Source organism: Miniopterus schreibersii (genome assembly GCF_964146895.1).
Source record: "Miniopterus schreibersii genome assembly, chromosome: 10".
Taxonomy (NCBI): Eukaryota; Metazoa; Chordata; class Mammalia; order Chiroptera; family Miniopteridae; genus Miniopterus; species Miniopterus schreibersii.
This window is the reverse complement of record NC_138110.1, coordinates 38,430,280-38,454,471: the sequence shown is the minus strand read 5'-3', so window position 1 is coordinate 38,454,471 and position 24,192 is coordinate 38,430,280. Positions and strand designations below refer to the sequence as shown.

At 43.2% G+C, this 24,192-nt stretch overlaps 1 protein-coding gene across 1 annotated transcript in view; it reads left to right on the top strand.

Moving 5' to 3' along the window:
* Window positions 1-24,192, top strand: part of LAMA3 (laminin subunit alpha 3) — a gene marked incomplete at its 5' end in the record, with an annotated part of 187,030 nt that overhangs the window by 86,334 nt on the left and 76,504 nt on the right. Inside the window, 12 exons of the mRNA XM_081148996.1 lie at window positions 1,165-1,325; window positions 4,390-4,498; window positions 6,472-6,569; window positions 7,465-7,609; window positions 9,708-9,834; window positions 9,916-10,055; window positions 11,584-11,699; window positions 12,848-13,059; window positions 13,940-14,147; window positions 21,450-21,594; window positions 22,277-22,417; window positions 23,683-23,844. Of these exons, the coding sequence (XP_081005122.1) occupies window positions 1,165-1,325; window positions 4,390-4,498; window positions 6,472-6,569; window positions 7,465-7,609; window positions 9,708-9,834; window positions 9,916-10,055; window positions 11,584-11,699; window positions 12,848-13,059; window positions 13,940-14,147; window positions 21,450-21,594; window positions 22,277-22,417; window positions 23,683-23,844 (1,764 nt within the window). The remainder of the gene's footprint in view (window positions 1-1,164; window positions 1,326-4,389; window positions 4,499-6,471; window positions 6,570-7,464; window positions 7,610-9,707; window positions 9,835-9,915; window positions 10,056-11,583; window positions 11,700-12,847; window positions 13,060-13,939; window positions 14,148-21,449; window positions 21,595-22,276; window positions 22,418-23,682; window positions 23,845-24,192) is intronic.

Below are 24,192 nucleotides of genomic sequence, written 5' to 3'. Positions count from 1 at the left end.
ATCTTAGAGAAATACTAACATAATGAGATAAATATGTATGTATATATGTGCATGTATATTATATGGGCAATCATGTAACATTATATGTTATAGGGGAAATTAGAGACAACCTAAGTGTCCATAAATAGGGGATTATTAAATAAATTATTTTACATTCATATTACGGAATGATAGGCAGCCATTAGAAAAATGAAGTACATCTGTATGTACTGCTATAGACACATGAAGTACTGTTGAGAAAGAAAGCAAGTCATGGCAAAAAACAATAATCATAGTTATAATCATTACTGTTTATATAGCACTTACGACATGCCAAATACAGTTCTAATGGCTTGTCATGTATGAATCCATTTAATCCTCATAATAATTTTAAGAGGTGGGTACAATTGTTATCCTCATTTTTACACAGGAGGACACTGGGGCACACAGCGAGAGGTCACAGCTAGAGGCAGTATGGTTCCAGATTCCAAGTTCTTAATCAATAGGTGGTATCAGGGACAGGCATACTTTTTCTGTAAAGGGCTAGACAGTGAGTACTTTAGGCTTTGTGGGCCATTGTGAATGCATCCAGGATTGCCTATTATGATTACAGTTTTTCTTTTTTATTTAAAGTACATATACATATGCATTTTCAGACATACAAAGTGGTTTGCGAGTATGAAAACCAAGCTATTATTTATCATTATCCCAGGAGTAGGGTGTATGTATCACTTTACATTATTTGCATCCATATCATTTAAAGTTTCTTTTTAAATTAAAGAACAGTTAAAAAGCCTCAAGGCTTTTTATCTCCCATTCTTCTTATCTTTCATTGGAAATTTCTTTTTACTTCAAAAAGAAATGGAGTGTGGAGTGTGTTTTACCTTGAGAAAAAAGGCAAATATATGAGTAGAAAAAGTAGAAGTTCCTAAATGTAGGGTTGCCAGATTTAGAAGATAAAAATACTGGATGGCCCATTAAATTTAAATTAAAAATATTCAATAATTATGTGTTGTTTATCTGAATTTCATATTTAACAGAGCATCCTGTGTTTTATCTGGCATCGTGCCTATAGATGATGACATAGAAAACTGTTTCCAGGTGTCTAGTAAGCCCTGTTTTCACCACTGCCTGTGTAAACTCACCCAGTACATCCCACGTCTGTCTGCTCGGGCTCTCTGACAGGTGGAACTGCACCTGCAGCTGCGGGTCCCGCAGGTTGGCCACTACGTGGTCATGGTGGAGTATTCCACGGAAGCAGAGCAGCTGTCTGTGGTGGACGTGCACGTGGAGGGCCCCGGGTCTGTCCTGGCCGGCCAGGTGAACATCTATAGCTGCAAGTACAGGTAATCAGTGCTGCCCTGGGGGTGCCCTGTAACTGAACAGTCAGGAGGTCAGCTTTGGGAACTTTGGTTTTTATCTGGATTTGGAAAGCTGTTTCCGTTTTTAGGCTGATTTTGAAAAGAAGCAAGTGCCTAGTCGAGTGATCCAACATCACCATACAGTATGGGTGTGGGGAGGTTTCTCTGTTGGCAGGGTCTGGAAAATGTTGCATTTTTTCTAAAAGCTGTATGTTCTACTTACCATTTGGGCTCAGATTCACATGAAGCAGCGCAACCTTTATATTTTATTCTCTGCCACCCCCTGCATGGCGCAGTGAAGTCAGTGCCCTCACATCAAATGCTGTGCAAAGTGCATAGGTGTGTAGCATAGGGAAAAAGTCTCGTTCTCTGTCGCGCCTGCCATCCCAACACACCCTTCAGAACTGGAGATCGTGAATGTTCAATTTTCATCAGGTGAAAATAATGGGACAAAGGATTTTAACATTTCACCCTGATGTTCCCCTCTTCCAAGAGCTCTGATGGGGATTTATTAAAAGTTGTTTCCTTGGCATAATATTTCAAAATATAGGCAAATATTCAGAGCATGCTTTAATTACAAAGTCAGTGCAAAGGGTGTTTCCACATGAAGTTAATTGTTCTACCTACCATTTAGGCACTGGAAGTCGGAGGCAGCAGGTGGAGAATGGCAATGCGCCCACCCAGGTCATGGCTAAGGCCTTGAACACTTTGCCGCTTCTACTTTCATGTTGCTTTTTGTCAAACCCAAGATGACCTGAAGTAGTTGGACATTTTCCCTGTTGTGCAAATAAAAGAACTTATGAAAAGAGTTACTTTTAGTAGCTTAGAATGGAAAGTACCTTATGAGACTTGATGAAATGGTTATTGAATTAACATCACACTCTCAGCAACCCTAAAAAACAAACTATGAAGGCTTCCTTCTTTTAAAAATATTTTTGAAAAAGTCTAATCCACCTCTTTCTCTGGGAGGATGATTTAAAAAATAAGGAATATAATCATATTTGGATTTTTTAATAGGAGCGCCAGATGGGCCAAAAGTTCCCCAGAATGTTCTTTCGTTATCTGAAAATGTTAGTTTCACCTATAGGTGACATCAGCAACCACTGGAATGTACACTCCCAGATGGGTGGGTCACCCCTCCACATGAATCCTGGTGACTGTTGGCCACAGGGCCTGGGGCAAGGCTTCTTCACACCCTGTCTGTCCAAGTCCACCCTCTAGATCAGCTCTCCTTCCAGGTCACATGGCCTGATCCCTACTCCACCGGATACAATGTAGAGATGGCTAAGAGGACACCAGGAAGCATTCCAAAGGACGCTGGTAGCTCTCTGAATTATTTCGGAAGAGACTGAGAATATCTATGCCAAGCAGAGGAGTGATTTCAAAACCAAAGGAAGAAAGGACAGCCTCCCAGGATTCCATAAGCATTGTGGCCTTTGAACGACACATTAGGGGAAGAACTACAAGATATTCTGCAGATCATTTTGGCTGTGGACATGACAGCACCAACGTTCTCCACCATCAGCCTCCATGACTAGAGTTCCAACACAGCATTGCTTTAGACCAGGAATCACTTTTATTGTACTTAACCACTCCCAGGAAGGTCCTGTAGTATTTATTCACTTGCCTAAAACATTTCCCTTTCTCTACTTTGCCTATTATGTGGAAAAATGAAAATGAACAGGTTACATATACCAGAGTCCAACAATGTGCAATTGGAAAATATTTGACCCATAAAAACCTATTTCAAATGGCAGGCCCTTTCAGCATTGCAACATCTCCTGCTGAGATTTGAAACTTTACCAGCATTTCTCAAGTGAGTTCTATGTTGTTAAAAACAATATCCCAGCAGAAAGGTAGTGGCTCTAGTGGGAATATCATTTTTCAAAATAGTGCTGTGATAAATCCAACCTCCCCTCCATAAGAGGGGTGATCATTAATGATTAAATCAATCCAGTTATTACTGTTAGTCTAGTCTTGGAAGGAATTTAATAGAAGGTCAGGATAAATCTAAACCTAATTGAATTACTTAATATATTTAACTTTCAGAATCATGCTTGAATCCAAAAGGAATGCACTTTAGTTGACACACACTCATACCTCCATACACATGTACAAAAAGGAAAAGGAAATGACTGTTTATTGAGTTTCTAATATATGCCACGAACTGTATTTAGCTCCTTATACACTGTCCCATTTTAATTCTCACCCCAAAAGTCATTGCATAAATTATTTCAAATACAGGGTGGGGCAAAAGTAGGTTTACAGTTGTGAGTACACAGAGTTTATTCTTTTATTATTTATTAATTATTTTATTATTTTCCATACAAACAACTGTAAACTTATGTTTGCCCCACCCTGTGTTTCCTAGAGATGGTCATTTTGTTTTAGAGTATCACTTGTTCCAAATTATATTTACAGACAGAAAAGTTGCTACAGAGGTATGGAGTCAGAGCATTCCTCAAAAAAAACTTCCTTTATGGGTTTTACCATTACGGTGTATTCTTGGTTCAAAACTGTGACCTTTTAAATGTTCCTGATGGGACTGAGGGAAGGGGGACCCCTGGTAGAAATGAAGAAGGAAGTATGAGAAGGAGCAGACTGGACTTCTAAAGGCAAAATGGGTAGCCCACGACGTTGTGTGAGGCCAGCCATGCTCGCTGATGTCCCGTGGGACGGTGGTTGTGAGGCCCATGGACAACTTTAATTGCCAACAGTACCCAGGATGTTGGTAAATTTCCAAGAAGCTGTCTTTAAAGATCAGACACTATTGACCCTGGGGCTCATTCTCCCGCTGACTGAACCAAGTGCATATCCCATAAAGCCAGTGGGAAAGGTAAGCAAGGCGTTGAGCCCCACGAGGTGCAGCTCGGACCGTGTGGGGAGGCTCTTTCCCCGTGCATCCCTCTCAAGCTCACCGTGCAGGAAAATTCAGCGTTGGCCACCGGGTCATAAACGGGAAGCTGAAGAGCAATCAGCCACCCCGCAGGAAGGCACAAAGTGAGGGAGACCAGGGGAGTCAGACTAAGAAAACTGTTTCCTCTTGCAGTGTCCTCTGCCGGAGCGCTGTGACCGATGGCAGGAGCCGCCTGGCCACTTACGAGCTGTTAGCAGATGCAGGCATTCGGCTCAAAGCACGTACGGCCCGATTCCTTCTGGTAGGCCCATTGGGTTCTAGAAGCATTTGGTTGATATCTATGTTTTCAAAAAAGCTTATTAAAATTTTGGCTGGGTTTTTATTACGTCTATAAAAGTAACCCTGTGAAGAATTGCCAGCTTTATGATGTTCATTCCCCCCATCTAGAAATCTATCTTGCCTGGTCTTTGTTTGAGCCATTTTTATAACACTCAATAAAATTTAATCATCAAACTTGAGCACATCTCACAAACCCTGTTTCATTAATTTTTATTCATTGTTACTATTATGAATGAAATAACTTTTATCATTAATTTCCTAGCTTATTATTATTGCTGGTGTAGAAAAATGCATTAGTTACTGTTTATATTCTTTCTTATTTTACTATTTTATTATATATATTAGCTTCTTGGCTGATTCTTTCAGACTTTTAAGGCTTATAATCCTCTGGTATTTTTTTCCAGACTACTGTTCATCTATTTCAAAAGAACATTACTCAGTTAATTTGATATATAATATTAAGACTTAAAATGCCAAGTTTGACAGATTAAATATGCTTCAAGTCCACCCTTTTTAATAGCACAACTTAAATGTTGAGAATTATGATAAACAGAGACAGTGAGATCTGGGCTAGGAGGGAGTGGCCAGATTCACAATAAATATCTCAGGGACATAAAAATATCTAAGTATGAAGCAACTTCCTGTTACTGCTAATATTAAGCATGCATCACAACCTGGGGAATGCCCAGCAGCCTGTTCTAATGTGTTTTAAATATTTGTGCTTGACAGTAGTAAAACCTTTGAGCTTTTGCTAAAGCAGTACCTAGAATTCAATTTAAAAAATTACTCTATGAAGTATATAATAATTTAAGACTTTCTTTTTAAAATTATAAATCTCTTTTTAAACATAACAATCCAATTGACTCAATCTTTTCATCTTTAGAAGTTATAATGGGCTGAAACTTAATCTTTTTTTTTTAATACTCACCCAAGGATATGTTCATTGATTTTATTTTTTTAGAGAGAGAGGAACAAGGGAGGGAAGAGAGAGAGAGAAAGAGAGAGAGAGAAACACCACTGTGAGAGAGAAATACTGATCTGTTGCCTCCCGTACAGGGATTGAACCTGCAATCTAGGTATGTGCCTTGACCAAGAATCAAACCTGCAGCCTCTTTGGTGTATAGGACAAAGCTCCAGCCAACTGAATTACCCGGCAGGGGCTGAATCTTCACCTTTGAAGCATAAGTTTGCCCTTTTTGAAAATAGTCAAATATCATTCAGAGTCAAGGCTGATAGAATATAAGCTCCATAAGGGCAGGGATGTTATCTATCTTGGTCTTGCAGGATTCCCCAGTCTCAGTGCCTGGCATATAGTAGATGTTCAATAAAAAATTTTGTTGTTGATACTGAATAGCTCTATGATCAAACTGGTAATACAGTTTTGATTTTAAATGAAATATGTTGGTAAGTTAATAACTGAGTTTCTTGTATGACTCAAAAACTAGCTCTGGAGGCAGTTCTTCAATGAAATCCAAATATGCCTGAGAAATGAGTCATCCTCTATTAAGAATTAAGAAGGATTGTTTGTCGAGGGAGCAGCTGTCTGAATAGCAGGCTCCCTGGCTGCCCACTACACCTCCCCCTTTCTCTGCTAAGGGCTCTGAAAAGCCAGCATCTCAGGGCAGGAGAGGGAAAAAAGGCACCAAAAGTCACTGACAAAGAATTGTTTTTGAACTTTCACATGATTTTGTTTATTTATATAATTATTCCAAGAGCATTTTAGCCACTGACCTTTAATAACAGTAAAAAGGATTTGTTGCACAAAATAATACCATAGGGAATACCATCATGCAGTTTTTACTACTTTAAAATAACAATTGTAATTTCTCTGGATGAATTCTTTACTTAATAGCTTTTTTAAAAAGTGTGTTTGACCTTACCACCGGTTTTGCTGATAACTGCAATGTATCTTTTTGCATTGTATTTGCTCAACAGCATCAGATTTGTATCATACCCATTGAAGAATTCTCAACTGAATATTTGAAACCTCAAGTAAAATGCATTGCCAGTTATGGGCCATTTGATAATCAAAGGTAATGAGTTCTCTTCCTTTGTCCCTTGTTTATGCTGCTAGTGATACTGTAATGCTTGCAAGGCTGCAACTTTATACTTCACTTCAGAAGTGACCATAGGTCAAGGTGCTAAAGGCTGGTGATGAATTTAACAAACAAACAAACAAACAAACAAACAGCTAAATCATTTACCCCAGAATTCTCTTCAGAATTCTGTAAGATCAGGAAGCTGACATAGTAACAACTGGGGGAAATGGTTAAGCCCAGTTCTCGTGGGCAGTTACTCTGACTTCTATTCTGAGGTCTCGTAGACTCACTTTGTCTAATCCTTTAATCCTTGTGTCTGAGGCTCTTCATTTAAAAAACCATGAATATAATGACCTACTCCACAACCGTGTTATGAGACTTTGCTAACCAATGTTTATTGGGGTTTTGGTAGAGCTGTTTTGATGTAGATTCAAAAATAATTTATAGACACAGTCATAAAATCTGTGCACATGGTTAGGACTATGGAAACTAGCAAGGCAATGAAATCTGGCTGTGCCTAAAGAAATGATGTGTGCTTGCTCCTGTTTTTACACAGTTTTATGTCAACATTTATGTTTAGAGGTGAATAATAATGTTTCGTTGCATTGGTCTCATTTAACAATTTTAGTTATAGAAAAGGAAGTTTCAGAAATTTTATGTGTAGTTTATTTTCCCTCAAAATTAAGGTTTTTCTTTCTATTTTAGCTCATTGTATTGAGAAGGTGGCTGGAATACACTGGCCAGTATAAAGATCGCCACAGTCCTATGGTTCCCCCAAGACTGGAACCTCACACAGTCTTATGTTCAGAATCTGTATCTTCACCAATGGGCAGTTCTCCCTTTTTCTGGTTATTTTTAAAATAAAATTTTAAAATATTCTATTTTTCAGAGCCACTTGTGTCTCCCTGTCCCCTGAAACTCCTCCAGCAGCATTAATTTTAGATGTCCCACATGGTGGTTCTCCCCCTCTCCTGCACCAGGATCCTTCACCTTCTGCTGATGTTGTTACTGGCGTCACCTTGATGGCACCACAGGTAGGAATCCCCGAGTGTGTTGTTTCTAAGGCAGTGGTTCTCAGTGTTGCCCTGAACCGGCAGCATCTGCATCACCTGAAACTTGTTAGAAATGCAGGTTCGCAAGCCCCACCTCAGTACTACTGAACCAACAATCTGTGTTTCAACAACCTTCCCAGTGAATTCAGATGCCCCTAAAGTTTGAGAGCCTCTACTCTCAACTGTGGAGGATCCAGACCTGCAGGCATCTGGTTAATCTTATTTATGACCACCCCTTCCTGCTGCTCTCTTTCCCTCCTGCATCTCTGTCTAAAGCATTTGGCCAGTTCTCATGGCCCATCTTGTGACACCTCATATTTTCACGGGCCATTGCTCTTTAACACTATTGAGTTTATTTATCTTCCCAAGTTGGAATGTAAGCACTTTTAGAATAACTGCTGTGTCTAACGATTTTTTTTTGGTATCACCAACTGCACAAGCACAATTCCTTGCAAGAAAGAAATTCTCAATAAACATTTAGTGATTGATTAGTTTTCTAGAGCAGTGATTTTCAACCTTATTCATTTCATGACACACATAAACTAATTACTAAAATTCTGCAGCACACCAAAAAATATATTTTTTGCCCATCTGACAAAAAATAGGTATAGTTTTGATCTATTTAAAAAATAATAGTAATAATAATAGTAATTATCTACCCTTTTTGCTCCAAAGTGACTTTTTAAAAAAGTAGGTGCTTATACTTATATATAAAGATTTCTGGTGCCAAGAATTAACCAAGCAGATGCAACCTTATTATTCAATGTGACCAATAAGATGCAACTCTATTATATGACCTATACTATGTTTATGGTTCAGGACAGGGCATTCACACTAACCAGCTATTATTGAGTTGACTGTTATCATTTTTTTTATTTGACAGTCTAAGGGAAAAGAGGTCAGTGGCCCTGACTAAATAGTCAGGTATTGCATGTTTTAAAAGTTCTTGTGGCACACCAGTTGAAAATCGCTGATCTAGAGCATGAAGATGAAATAGTAGGGGAAATACAATTTTTTTTCACTGTAAACTAAAAAATCACAAGACTTCACATTTGTTCTGATGATATTATGTCCCTATAATACTAGAGATGGGCTGTGTCCATTCCCATTGAGTTGAGTTAGGAAATTAACAGACCTGAGAGAGAAAATGTAGTAAGATCTCATATGGGAAGGGAAGCCGAAAATAGTAGAAGGAAATGAATTGAAATCAAGACAATAGAGTTCTAGTCCCGGTTTGTGACCAAGTTAGTGCATAACCGTCAGCAAGTTACTTACCCTCCCTGAGTCACGGTGCTCATCTGACAGGTGAGGATAAGCCTTTGTTGTTATCCTTGTGGGGTGTTTTTGAGGGTTTGAAAAGGCTTCTTACATAGTGAGGCTTTCTGGGGAGAAGGGGGCGCACACCCAAGCTTTTACGAAGGAACGGAGGGGTATGCCTGGTTTGCAGAGTGATTGGGTGGGCGTGGGGCTGGGGAGGGGTCTCGGGGGAGGATCCCTCTCCAAGGGCTAGAATTGGTGTGGTTTGAACTTCCCGCTGTGCCAAGGGATGCGCACCTGGGCTTCCTTACTGTCTAATCCAGGCGTGGGGCCCAAGACAGAAGGGTGGTGATGATCTTGGAAACCGTCAGTGGTCAGACATGCAAAATGGAGTCTGACTTTTATTACACAGTTGTTACAAGTAGTAGTTGGACACTGAGAGCATATCCTACAGCCTTTTGACAAACATATTATGCATTTCTGATGGGTAGGTATTGAGACCTGCAAGTGCTCAGTTATATGTTCAACTTTGGCAAAACACTCAAGACAGTTTCCCAAAGTGATTGTACCAGATTACCCCCTCTCCACATCGTCATGGTTGTACCACAGTGGGTTTACTTGTTTTGCAACTGAGGAACATTTGGGTTGTTCCCAGTGTTTGTGATTATAGATAAAGCGGCTATAAACATTCCGGTGAAGGTTTTTACTTAGCTTGGGTAAATACCTTGGTTGTTTTGGTTTTTAACCTCAGAATATCCTGTGATTCTAATTAGTCATAGCTCTGCAGCTTGAGGAGTTTTTCCCCTCTCCTTTTTCCTTCTAGAACCAAGTGACCCTGAGAGGACGCGTGCCACGCGTGGGCCGGTATGTTATTGTCATCCATTTTCATCAACCGGCGCACCCCACGTTTCCCGCACAGGTGTCTGTGGATGGCAGGCAGCTGTCACCAGGTGAGCTGCAGGGACAGGCTCGTGGTTGCCTGCCTCACTAGGCCTTGTGGTGGTGTGACAGGACCTCCTCTTTCTGCCCAGGTGTCTTCCGTGCCTCTTTTTGCCCCCATGTGCTTGGCTGCCAGGACCAAGTGATGGCTGAAGACCAAGTGGAGTTTGACCTCACAGAGCCTGAGGTGGTTGTGACTGTGAAGGTTCCAGAAGGAAAGTCCTTAGTATTGGTGCGTTCTGCTTGCCCCTCTGCTCACTCTTCACATGATTGCCTTGGTCAGCCACTCTGTGGGTCCGTTTGGCTCATGACAATAATTCCTCCAAGGAAATGAAGTTATATTTATAGAAAAATGTTTAAATTTTGCAGCTGTCTATTACAAAAAAGAAAGCATGTGACAATTAAAATCAAACAAAATAATAGAGAGTAAATAGGAAGAAAATACTCCCGTGCAAGCTGTGGTGAGCGAGTGCCTCACGCTCTACCAGCCCTTCCTCTCCTGACCCCTCCTCTGACTGGTCTCTCTCTGAAGAATTTAAGACCCCTTTGCTCTTAAAAACTTTCTTTTTGTGGCTTCCATGGCTGTGTTCTCTTGTTTTTCCTCACTTTCTCTAGTGCTTTTTCTGTGGTTTCTCCTTCCATTAGTCCCCATATGTTGGCGTTCCCTCAGGTGGGACCCTGGGCCCTTGTTTTATCATTTCTCTCCAGGTAACATTATCTGTGCCTGTTGATTCTATTCTGTCCTTGGTGAGAGTGTCACCCACATCTGTGCATTCATCTCTGATTTTTCCTGACCTCCAGACCCAGTATGGGACCATCTGCTGCATGTCTCTATCGCCAGAGATCTCATAAGCCCCTCAAACTTGTCCTGTTACCTGCACAGGCCCATGTGCCCCCTCCCCTGTTCATCACTTTGGTTGATGGAATCACAGTCACCCAATGCTGGTAAAGCCTTCCACAAAGCCAGGCAGCATTGCCAGGCCCTGCTCCGGGGCCCTCTAGTCCTTGCTCGTGCTCCTTCTTTCCGAGAATATCATCTTGCTAAGGACAGGGACCTGACTTTATTTATTTTGTCTCCCCTGTGCCTAGAACACCACCTGGCACATGGTGCTTGGCAAATGTTTATTGAATTGAGTAATATGAGATCAGTAGTCTCTCTATAAACTGTATGCTGGTGAGTAGTTGACAAAGACATTTGAAATTTCCTACAGCATTTGTTACTAGCTTAGTCTCATTTGTACAGGTTCAGAGAACCAAGCAGGACTTTTAAAAACTGGGGCTATAATTATTCACAATAGACTATCTGATATGATTGAAACTTCAGGGGCAGGCCATGGTATGAGTTTCCCCATTGGTCCTGCCATTTCAGTCTGCTCACCTTTAAAATACAAAACAGCAACCTCTGTGGTTCCAGAGGCATCCCAGGCATGAATCCCATGGGGCCCTGGGAGTCCTGACAGGACCCTGCATACCCCCCAGATCTCCTGTTCCCACCCAGCATTCCAGGCTGCTGCTTCTCTGAGCTGCTGCTCCAAGGGGTCTGCCCAGCCCTCATCATTTCCTACATAGGATCATAGACTGAGCCTTTAATATTGGCTTAGGGGTGTTCTTGTGATTCTTCTTTTCATAAATCCTATTACATTTGGTCTCAGGCTTAACGACAGAGAACATTGATCTTGGTACAGAGAGTATAATGCATAGCAGTGGCTGTGCCCTGTTGTTGGAAATCCAAAGACATGTATGTTCACTGTTTCCATTAGGTCCGTGTTCTACTGGTGCCTGCAGAGAATTACGACTACCAAATACTTCACAAAAAATCAGTGGACAAGTCATTCGAGTTTATCACCAATTGCGGAGGAAATAGTTTTTATATTGAGTAAGTATTACTTTGTGAAATGCATGAGGTTCTCCCACATTCCCGTCCAGGGCAAGGCAAGGGAGCTGCTGGCCCTTGAGTCTGCTTTCTCTCTGCACCCAAGGGAGTGGCAGTGAGTCCCATGTCCAGGGAAGGAGGTGCTCTTCTCTGCACACTTTATATATATATATATAAACAGGTCTTGTCATGCACATCTGGGCAAGATTCCCACCCTCAACTGGGATCTCAACAGAGATTCACCCTCCAAACTGGGTTTCACGGGCTGCTCAGGAGTTTCTCTTCCTCTTTGCTGCTACCTATTGTCCAATTCAGTTTCCTAAAAGATACCACACAGGATACTCTCCACTGGGAGGCATGTCAGGCCTGATTCCCACCCTCTTTTGCCATCTGACTGAGCGGGGAGCATCAGAGCAAGATAGGCCTCCCATCCTCCCTCCTGCTCCTTGAATGCCAAGAGCTGAATGGGGCCATGAGAATCTGCTCCTGTTCTCTTCTTCAGACCCACCTGGCCCCTGTAGGTTTCCTGTGGAACCCAGGTGCTCCAGGTGGCCTTGTAGGCAGAAGCTCCCTGTAGAGAAAATATTAAGAACAAAGGCTCTGAAGTCAAACAACTATGGATATGAATGCCTGCTAAGCCGCTTTATAGCTCTGTGACCTTGGGAATGTTGTTTAACCTCTAGGAGCTTCAGTTGCCTTATCTGTGAAATGGGGTTGTGAGGTTAAGTGAGATGTAAGAAAAGCTTCTAGCATGCACCATTGAATAATTGTTGACAATTCACCTCCTCCTCATTATTGTTATTGGCATATCATTACACATTTAGGTGTAATTTTTTGGTAAGTTCTTTATTGAGATATAATCCACAAATCATACAATTCATTCCATACGTAAATTCTCTCCTTTTTATTCCAGCCCCCAAAAGTTCCCACCACCAGTCTTGTGTGGTGTTCAGGAGTGGATGGCTGGGGGGAAGGGTGGTTGTCACTGGCTATGAGTCCAGGGATGGGATGTTCTCCCGTTTTCTCCAAGACTCCAGAATCAGAGCCCCTCCCCAAAGACCCTGCTTGGTGGGTAAGTGGGAAGGGGATGGTGGGACCGTTTCTGGGCACACCTCCTGGAATAGAACCATGAGTTGTTTTTGTCTCCACAGCCCCCAGACAGCCTCTGGATTCTGTAAGAACTCTGCCAGGTCTCTGGTAGCTCTCTACCACAAGGGTGCAGTGCCCTGTGAGTGCCACCCTGCCGGGGCTGTTGGCCATCACTGCAGCCAAGAGGGTGGGCAGTGCCTGTGTCGGCCTGGTGTCATTGGTCGACAATGTACCCGCTGTCAAACGGGCTACTACGGATTCCCACACTGCAAGCGTAAGTGCACGTTCAGGTCATTTGGGATAGTCTCTGGTTCCAGGTGGATGGTGCTCATCTAGGGCAGGACTTTCTCGGAGTTCTCTGTGCTAGAGACTCATGGGGAAGGGGGAAGGGGGCCTTAAGGTAATGCAAATTCTGATACAGGAGGCCTGGGCTGCGGCCTGAGGTTCTGCATGTCTAATAACTACTCATTATGTCCTTGCCATGTAAATAGTATTAAGCATTAAAATATTGGATGGCTCAATTTCATTCCTAGTGGCAGCCTTCTCAGCTTTTGCAACACAACCAAAGTAAGGATGGGAGGAGAAGTAGGGTCAGAGAGCATACTACTCACTGAACGAGAAGCCTGCAGACCATTATCTAAGAACCGTCCTGCTGCCTAAGACGCAGGGTCAGCTCAGGCCATGTCATCAGTGAGGGGTGCAGGTGTGGTGCATACAGAGTCCCCACATGGAGACCAGCCTTTGCGTAATGGGGTCCTGCTCCTGAGTCCTGCCCTGACCCTGGACTCAATGCACTGGGGTGATGTGGAGCCACTTCAGTAGCCCAAGAGGAGCAGAACCTTCTGATGAGTGAGAGGCCTCACACTAGAAAGGCACAGATAGGCAGCTTGGTGGGTTCCTCTGAGTGGCTATCTTGGAGCCAATACAGCAATCACACACTGTATGATATCCACTGTGAGCATTTAATATGGTTGATCTTGGCCCTGAAAAAGGGCCTTTCATATCAACTATGATCAATAATGCCATAATGAAGGAAAAGCAAGACATTTCTCCTAGACCCCTTGGAAGCTTCTGGAAATCCTGGCAGTTGGTACCGTCCTGCTGGAGGCTGGGAAGCATCTAACTTTCACTATCTCTCTTTATCCCCTGGCCAGCATGCAGCTGTGGCCGGCGCCTTTGTGAGGAGATGACGGGGAAGTGCCTCTGCCCTCCCCGCACGGTCAGGCCCCAGTGTGAGGTGTGTGAGACACACTCCTTCAGCTTCCACCCCTTGGCTGGCTGCGAGGGCTGCAACTGCTCCAGGAGGGGCACTGTTGCTGGGGCTGCCACCCTGGAGTGCGACAGGGACCACGGGCAGTGCAGGTGAGCTCAGGTGCATTGACCTACTAGGTCCTGTTATGGGAAGGAATGGCACCATCTGCCCACTCACCAGTCATTACTTCCCATTTCTCACGGGTTCAAGGATGGCACCATGTCCACCTCAGGGTGCAGTTCCCACTCCGAATGGCTTCCTGTGTGGAGTAATTTATCCCCTCAGGTAACCCAGCAGAGCCTGGGTGGGCAGATGGCCACTGACCCGAGGCCACAAGCTGCCTTGCCTATTCACTCCAGCATTGTTCTTAGTGTGCATAAAGTTATTTACATGCATAAAGTTATCAGTTTCTTCCACTGGGTCACCTTGTGGTGGACACCTATACATTTGTATTTAGGGCTGGGCTCCAAACCTTCAATCTGGGATTAGCTGGAGGTTTGCTTAAGGACAGTGCATGCCGAAGTCTGAAATCCTCAGCCTGCCTCCCTCACTCAGGCCAGCTGGAAGGGGTGATAGACTGTGTACTTTCTCCTGCCTGCTGCCTGTTTGAGCCAATGTGGGGGTTCATTGGGGGTTGTTTGGGAGTGGGGAGGGAAACAGGGCAGGCAGGTACCTGCTGGAGAGCCTGCCTGTGAGTGGGGCTGCCCCCAGGAACAGCAATAGGTCCAATGTATAATCGCTAAGAGGCAAATGGCAAGCATTGGCTCAAACAGGTGCAGGCCAGGCTCTGCATTAAAAACTAGAAGCTGATGCCACATGATTGCAGATGATCAGCCTATCTCAGCAGGACTGGGGAGCAGTGACAGGTGATGGAGAACGGGAGCCAGTCTCCTAGAAGAGAGGCTAGAAGAATTAAATAGTGGGCTATGTAGCAGGGAAACTGAGCCAGAGCTTTTGAAGGCCAGGCTGGCATGGCAGTAGGCAGGAGAAAGTATGTGGTTCACCACCCACCCTATACTCGCCTCCCCCCACCACACGCCCAGGCACATGGCTGTTTCAGGGTCTGTGTTCCTGTAACTCAGGCGTGAGCCAGGAGGGGCTTCTGCTGGTACTGGAGGGCAGCTGTATTCATTTTCTGTGGCTACTATAAAAAATTACCACAAACTGGGTGACTTAAAACAACAGAAATTTATTCTCACACAGTTCTAAATGCTAGAAGTCCAAAATCTTGACTATGTCATGCTTCTTCTAAAGGCTCTAGGAGAGATTCTGTTCCATGCCTTTCTCTTACCTTCAGGTGTTGCCAGTATTCCTTGGATTTCCTTGGCCTGTAGATGCATCGCTCCAGTCTCTGCCTCTGTCTTCACATGGCATTCTCCTTTCTCTGTGTGTCTGTCTCTTCTTTTCTTATAAGGCCACCAATCATTTTGGAGTGGTACCCACCTTATTCCAGTATGACCTCATTTTAACCTGATTATACCTGAAAAGACCCCATTTCCAATTCCAGTAAAGCCACATTCTCAGGTAGTAGGGGTTGGAACTTGAACATATATTTTTAGGGACAAAACTCTACTCTCTATAGCAGTGATGTTCACTTTTCCTAAGGAAGGGCCCTTAACCACACCTTAATTGTTGCCCAGTGCCTAGCAACTCCTTTGTACTACTGGGAAGGAAGCTGAGTGAAAACCTGAATCATGAAACATTCCAAATCTTTAACTTCACAGGTCTGAGTCCTTCCTGAGTCAACTCAGTTGTTTATCTTTCTCAAACTATGAGTGTAAACTGGATGTGATTTGCACAAAGAATTTTGAGGCGATATCCAGAGTTTTCATCACAATTGATTAACACATATCAGGTTCCGTTCCCTCCGGTGTTTAGGCTGTTCTCTGGAAGGAAGCCCGGCCCTTAGTTCACTACCGAAGGCTCTGCCTTGTGTACCCGAGGGCACCCATGGGCCTGTGAAAGTGTCTGATTTATTTCCAGTCGGTTACTGATGTATGAGGAGGATGACACTTGGTGTGGAAGCACAGGCTCCCGGGAGCCAGTGGGAATGCTGCAGAGCGGAAAGATGCGCTGAGCCCAGGCGTTGCTTACAGCCACGTTCCTGGAGAAGATGTCTAAGTGGGAGGCTGTAGAGGAGCAAGGTGTGCCAACCATGACCCCATCAACTTTATAGACAGCAAGAGAGGAAGAGGAGTTACGTGTCATCTTGTGACTTCATTATTGATCTAGATGCGCTTCTCCAGGAAAAAATTGCTTTCATCCATCTGTTTCAACCCTTGGTCCAAAAAGGAGCTGGGAAAGTGGCAGAACCTTGTAGATTTGGTCCACTAGGTGGGATGCGACCTAATTTCAGCTGGGCTATTTGGCATTGCTCCCAGCATCTCCTCTACTCTCATCTTCCTGTCATATAGCTGCCGTTGCTCCCATTACCTCTCTTTATCTTCCATTCTTTCACTGATGGCTGTCACTTTTTCTCTCCCAGCTAACACCCCCATGATGATTTTTGTCTTTTCTACATCTACAAGGGCCTTCCTCCCTCCAATGGCGATATTCACAATTATTTCCCATCACTCCCTTACCATTGACCTTTCCCTTTTTATGTTCCCATCAGTGCCATCTCCCTTTCTTGAAAAACAAACCCTTTTATTGGCAGGAAAGTGATAGTCATAAACATTTGAGACCAGAGCTCCAGAGTATTTGTAAGCAAAATGTGTGAATCTTGATGGAAATATCCACAAAGATAAGAAGAATTAAGCATTTCTCTCCATGAAGCTAAGAGAGCACCACTGACACCATTTGCCATCTTGGGTTCAAAAAGGTGGTCAAGGGAGAGTTAGACAACTGTCGAAAGATGGTCAACCAAGCCAGTTTTTTTGCAATTGAAATATTTCAATCCTTCTGCAGTTTCTCAGTCCTAAACACACACACACGCACATGCACACACACACACACACACACACACACACACACACACACACCTCAAAGCTCCCCAGGACATCCACCAGATCAGAGGAAACTGTAGAATTAGAACTGACTTCAGAAAAGGAAATCTGGGGTATAATAAAAAGGGAAAAAGATTGACTTAGGAATAATTGTTTTTCTTTTAATATATTTGAAGAGCAAATAAAAGGAAATAGTTCAACATCTTTATGTGAAACAGGTGTGTGCAAATCCTTCAGAAGAAAGAAAAGTCTGACAAATAAGTAGCATAAGCAGGGAGCGAGGTTAAAATCCTTGACTCACTCAAGGGTGTTATAGCAGGAGTCTGGATGTAAGAAAGGCTGCAAGGACAAGATTCCATTTGAACAGCAGAATAAGCAATGCATAACCTTGTGAATACAAAGAAAAAACTAGGCCGAAGAGCAGGAGAGGAAGGTAAACAGGGTGCATGCAATAGTTATTAGGAAATAGAAGTCCCTGCAGAGAGGGAGCCCAGGAGTCTGCAGTGGCCTGTCACAGCTGCATTAAGATACTTAGAGCCCTAAATACTGAAAACAGTATAGTGCCCCCATATATAATTAAGAATAAAAACTTAGTAGGCCTCAAAATAAGTGCAAGGAAGTACAACAAAGTTCTGTTTTTCCTTAATGACTACTTTGGTTTTTCTTTTGAAAACAGAACATCCAAGTGAAGAGTTCGGCGCTGAGAATGGAGGTTTGGGAACCAAGGGCATAGATCAGAGTGAATGAGGACCCAGGAGGGGTGCGGACACGCAGGAGGAAAGGCCAGTGGGGGTCCTGGAGGGAGTACTGATGTTTAATCCTAGGAGGCAAAGGAACCAAGGAGATGGAGAAGCAGTTTTTCAGCAGGAAGAGAAGCAATAGAATTCACTGTCTGAGGACTAGCAAGAGAGTTTTAAAAGGGAGTAGTAGCTGGTCAACAGGATACATTGCTGTGAACACAGTTTCTCAGCACTGCAGAGAAAGAAACCAAGAACGTATTAAAAATTGTAAAATCAGTTAAGGCACCTTCTTTGATAGAGAGATTTATCAGAGTATTTTTATTTTACATAAAATTCTAAGGACTGTTTAACAAAACTTTACAGTGACAACTCATAGTCTGGAAAATTCCGAACTCGGAACTGAGACGTGTCCTATAGTTTTGCAGAAACCTGAGGGAGCATCACAGGAATGGAATCTCATTGACCTGTATCACACTTAACCCAAGATGTGATTGTTTACTTGACATTACCACAGAGACTGTAATAACCTCATGGGATGACATATCCATTCATGATCAAAGTGGACTTGTTATGAAAGGGCCTTTGGCAGGTAATGTAAGAAAATCTTTCAGTTTACTATATGGCTATAAATTGCACAAATTGCTCACAGTAATTCCAGAGTTTGTGCTGAAAAAGCTTTTAATTGCCTGAAAGAATTATTTCCTTAGAAAATATTAGAGGGATGAATGCTATTTTTCACCCAGAAAATTTCCTAATGAAAATGAAGAATGTGCCTAGGAGAACCTAAAGTTTATAAAAAGAAATAATCAAAGATACCTGGGTGATGTCACCATACTACTGCTCTCCATGCCTTATTTCTTCATCGGTAGAGTAGACATACTAGAAGCACCTCCCTCTTGAAGTTCTTTTGAGGATTAAATATCCTTTGCAAAAACCCTTAGAACAATATCTGAGACACACCAGCACCCAACAAGTATTAGCTGTTATTCTGCCTTCTTCCCTCTGTACTTTGCCCCGTGGACACCCCACCTAGTCCCCTGGCTTCCACCCTCCTCCCCGACTCCTGGGTGGTTCCTACATCCAGAGCTCCAGTCCTGGTCCTTGAGGGCTGTCTTATCCCACCTTCGTTGCAAATCGGTTTGACCTGGGTTCTCTTACTGGCTTTACTTAGGTGGTCTTGGACAAGTCCCCTAAGTCTCTGAGCTCCTGTCCCCTCACATGTATAACAAAATATTAGACTAGATGGTCTTTAAGGGCCTTTACAACTTCAAAAATTCTACACCTCTTACCTCATATCCGAAACCTGCACCATTGTTTTGCTTTTCAAGCCATTTCTCTCTCTGGATGTTTAAAAAAATTCTACTTAATGGTAACAGCCTCCTCCCAGTCCTCAAAGTCTGAAACTCCAGTATATCTTAGAACCAGCCTCTTTTTCCTACAGTTGATCAGGTGTCAACTTCTGGCAAGGTAGATATTGCCCCCCTCCCTCCCCATGGTTCTCTGCTACCTGCTGCACCCAGTTCAGTCCTTCTACCCCTTCCTGTTTGAGTGATATTGATGATCACCTGATTGACCTACCTTTTCCTGGTTTGTAGTTTCTTTTCTTTTTTTCCTTCTCTCTCTCTTTCTCTCTTTCCCCCTTGTTGAAGAGGAATGTGTTAATACAAAATCATACTGGGATTTAAAGATCTATTTTCCGTATAATTTTGTCATGAATACATAGAACTATTAGTCTACAAAACTTGAGACAGTGCCGATGAATTCATGCTTATGATTTTATCTTCTTGTATGTGTCTTTTTAAACCATGATGAAACATTCCCCTCAGTTCATTTTTTGCCTTAAATTCTACCTTGTCAGATATAAATATGTTTGATTGCTCAAACTATATCTGGTACCCACTCCAGTTCAGGTGCTGTGCCTTGTGTAGAAGGCACACATGCTGTCCCAGGTCACAGCTTGATAGGGGAATCTCTACTCACCAACAGTAATCTGCGGTGTGCTGAGCGCCAGCCTGAGTTGTGGGCTGCTGTGGGGACACATGTCTCTGCACAGCACTACTCCCATCCATCACTCTGCACAAAATCCTTTCTCAAATCCCCATTGTCTGACAGGATAAAGACCAGCTTTCCACCGACCCTAATGAAGCCTTGTTTTAGCCTTCTCTGGCTTCGTTTTCTCACTTCCTCTAAACATTGTTTGCACATATTCAGTTCTCCAGTTATGAAGGCCTCCTTCCCCCTCTTCTGTTAGCCCCAAATTGTACTTATCCTCTGAGGATTGTGTATTAAAACTCAGAGAAAGCATGAAGCCTTCTAGAAGTCTGCGGGGACATCCTCATCATCTCATTGCCTAAAGCAAGTTTAATGTTCAGCCTTCCGTCTCTCACAGGATTACCTAGTATTCTGCATCTCTGTGTCTTGTGTCCTCAGTGAAAATGTGCTGAGGTCAAGACCAACCTATTTTACTTTGTCCCTTCCTTCCCAGGTTCCCTACACAGGGATATATATGTCCCCAAAAATGTATACACACACTTTTAATAATTATGAAAGCAGTGTTTATCAAAATACATTTCATTTTCAAAATTAAGCTATCAGCTATTAAAGTGTGTAGACATTATTTTTGGGGATACCATATATATATATATATATACCCATATGTATATGGCACTCGATAATTATTGAATGAATAAATGAATGAATAAGGCAGACTTTGGATTCTAGATTAAAACTAGAGTTTGATGTGAGTGTGGCTTAAGGGACCCACAGTGTTTAATGAGCAAAGGATAGAGTTCAGCCGAACACCTGATTTTCTGATTGTCTGTGAGGCACGGCAAGCACCCACATGCTCGCAGATGTTATTACGTCACGCTTGGCTGGGAGCCCATTGCCATGGAGATGACTTCACAGGACCTGCATTCTCAGGGCTGCCGGTTCTGAGCCTCCAGCCGGCACCTAGAACCTCTTGCCTTCACAGTGAGGGCCGCTCCTTGGGTAGCGGAGTGTCTCTGGAGAAATGTGCCAAGGTCAGGGTGACTTTAGGTAGTTTTAAAAGGTATTCAGCCAGACTTTGCAAAGGAAGTTTACTTCTGATTCTCTGTTGCCATGGTACCACCCCAAACTCCTTTCTTTTGGCACAGGATTTGTATACTGAGTGCTCTGAGCATTGCATTGCTGAGGAACTGAGACGTCATACTCTCCATGTTTTGGTTAACCCTTGCCTAGCCATCCTAAGGGTTTCTCAGGGTTCAGCTCCTAGGCCACTGCTATGGCCACTCTTCGCAGCTTTTGCTTTTTCTCCTTCACTCCTATGTTCAGAGCTTTACCTTATCTTACCGACGTAGCCAAGCTCTCTCAGCCCAGCCCTGCTTACATATGCTCTGAAATAAATAGGCCAACAAGTAATGAAATTGCTTCCAGTTCTAGTCTCAACAAGCAGCTTCCACAGTTGCCTTCATTGCAAAATACTCCTTTTCTTTCTTTTCCAATGAAGTGAAAATATGTAAAATAGGTTCCCATCTGCTTGTCCTCACCTTCAAGGCCCAGGCCCAGGTTGTGTCGGTGCCTTTTATCTGCTTCCTCCATTCTGCCTTTGACTGTCAGCACCCCGTGGGCAGACACCGTGTCTGTTTGACTGGCTTTGTACAGCAACTGGTCTGCTGCAGTGTAAGTGGATTCTAGAACTGTCTGGAGATGACGAGAGCTTTTGCTTCCTCTGCTTTGGGTGTAGGTGCAAGCCCAGAATCACAGGGCGGCAGTGTGACCGATGTACTTCTGGGTTTTACCGCTTCCCTGAGTGCATGCCCTGCCACTGCAACAGAGAGGGGACGAAGCCAGGAGTCTGTGACCCGGAGACAGGGGCTTGCCTCTGCAAGGTAAGAGCGAACATGCAATGCCAAGGGTGTCAGCCACCGATCAGTGTGGGAGGTCTTCATGTCGAGTCAACATATAAGAATACATGGGAAATGGGACTGACCTGCAATAGATTTCCACCATATGTGTAGCATTTTATAGTCATTCTCATTTGATAGAAATAGAAGGGAAGACCCCTCTTACCCCTCCATCCTTTGGAGAGGCAGCAAACCCTCTTAAGAATCTGATGACAGGTGCAGATCCTCTCCAGAAAAATCAACACAAACTTCTATGTACAATTTCAGGAGATTTAAAGGTTCCCTAGAAGCCTATTCCTGGCGCATCTCTGCCACCAGGGCTTCTGCCAGGTGGTAGCAGAGCTCCCAAGTCCTAGCAGATGTTTTGAGGTGGTGGTAAGTGGGATGAATTGATCTCACCATATTGTGAATCCTTCTGGTTCTAATTCCCCTACCTTCCAGATGCCAAGGGGAATCATATAAAATTTAGGAAGTTTTCTATTTGTATGTGGCATAAAAGTTTAAACAATTAATGCAGTATAAAAGCTTAACAATTATATATCTTAATGTTCTGTTAGCATCCATGTTCTAACAGCTTGTATTGGTATTTCTTTTGTGCAACTAGCTAGCTATCTGCAATCAGGGAACCTTTAGAAGGAATGACCTCTTGTTCCGTGTTTTTTAATAGGAGAATGTGGAAGGTGCAGAATGCAATGTGTGTCGAGAAGGCTCATTCTACTTGGACCCTGCAAACCCCAAGGGTTGTACCAGCTGCTTTTGTTTTGGAATAAGTAATCACTGTCACAGTACACATAAAAGAAGAGCTAAGGTATGCAAGGAGTGAGAGTCTATTTGTTTTTGTTTAGTACTTCCGAATGAGGGAGGAATGAATTGGTATGAAACATGAAGGGTTGTGGAAGTTTTTACGTATTACTTTGTTAAAAAGTTAAGCATGGCTCACCTGTTCCTGAGCCTTCAGTGTTCTTTCCACAGATGTCCTCACTCTCCGTCCCTCAGTTTGCCAGGTGTCTCATGCCCACAGGGGCCACCCTTCACCACTCCCTATGAAATAGCTCCCCCCGGTCACTCTCTGTGTGCTTGCCCTTCTTTGTGTCATGTACTCAAAAGCATTTATCACTCCCTGCCATATTTTACATTTAGTTCTAAAATTTTTTTTATTATCTGCCTTCCTCCCCCACTAGCACGTGAGCTCCTGATTTATTCCCAGTGCCTACATCAGCACCTGGAACATAGTAGATGCTCAATAAACACTCGTTAAATAAATGGCCTTTGTTGCTCTTCCCCCTTGTTTGTTCTTATCTGCGAATCTTCTTCCTGTTTTCTTTGCCTTCTCATATATTTCACCACATCTTTTCTTTGGCCACTTTTTAAAATAACTCCTTTAAATGAAGGAAACTTTTGCTGCCTTCACTATTCCTTGAACCAGTAGTATAATGCTTGCTTTCCTTATAGAGTAATGTCTTATGTCCAACAAGTATTCAAAGAAAGATTTTTTACACATTTTACTGCCTGCCTCCTAAAAGGAGTGCAGGCTTGTAATTGGAAAAATAAAAAAATTAATTTGTAAATCCACCCTGAAGTCTCCTCTCTTTACTCCCAGGGGACCCAGGAGCATTATTCCTAATCTATGCCTTGTAAGCTCCTTCTTTCTCTTCCTCTCATAATTTAACTCCTGGCCTCCTTTGTGACCAGGGAAATATTTAATTACAGTGCTCCATTTAGAGCAAAATAATGATAGCAGATTGCTGTCTTCCACATCACATTTTGTATAGAAGAAGCTCCCCATTAAAATGTACCCACTGTGCTAGTTGTTATTCATATACTTATTTATGTGTTATTTGAACATTTATTGGACACCTATTAAAAGTCAAGAACCAGGATGTGTGCTGGGACACAAAGATAAATCCCTCATTCTGCCTGCCCTCTGAGAATTCCAAGGGCAAGCCGAGGGGAGACACAGAAAGGAAGCCTTCGAAGCAAGGTGGCTGCCCCATGGCTCTTTCTATTCTGCATAATCCTGCGTCACCAAGAAGTCACAGGCACACGTTCCCATTCCTTGCTTTTGTATTCCAGTTTGTGGATATGATGGGCTGGCGCCTGGAGACGGGGGACAGAGCAGAGATCCCCGTCTCATTCAACCCTGGCAGCAGCAGCGTGGTTGCTGACCTCCAGGAGCTGCCCTCAACAGTTCACAGTGCGACCTGGGTGGCACCTCCTTCCTACTTGGGGGACAAGGTAATGATATCCTGTTGTTCTTCCAGGCCCTCGCCGGGCCTCCTCCCTCACTGCATGAGCGTCATTTACTGGGTGTCTGGAAGGGAACATCAGGAAGTTCAGGTTACTAAAATGGAAGAAATTAGGTTAACTCCAAATGCAGGAGAGATGCTGCCTCCCTCTGGGAGGGGCTGAGACCATAAGAAACCCATGGACCCCACATGCATTAGCTCATTAGCAGAGGAAGTCATGTACCATGTTTTTCTTGATTTTTTTACTTAATGCCAAAGGAAATAACCATTTTCATAATATCTGTTGCAAATGGGACATGTATGCTTTTAAATGCCAAGCTGGGAGTTCTTTGTTTTA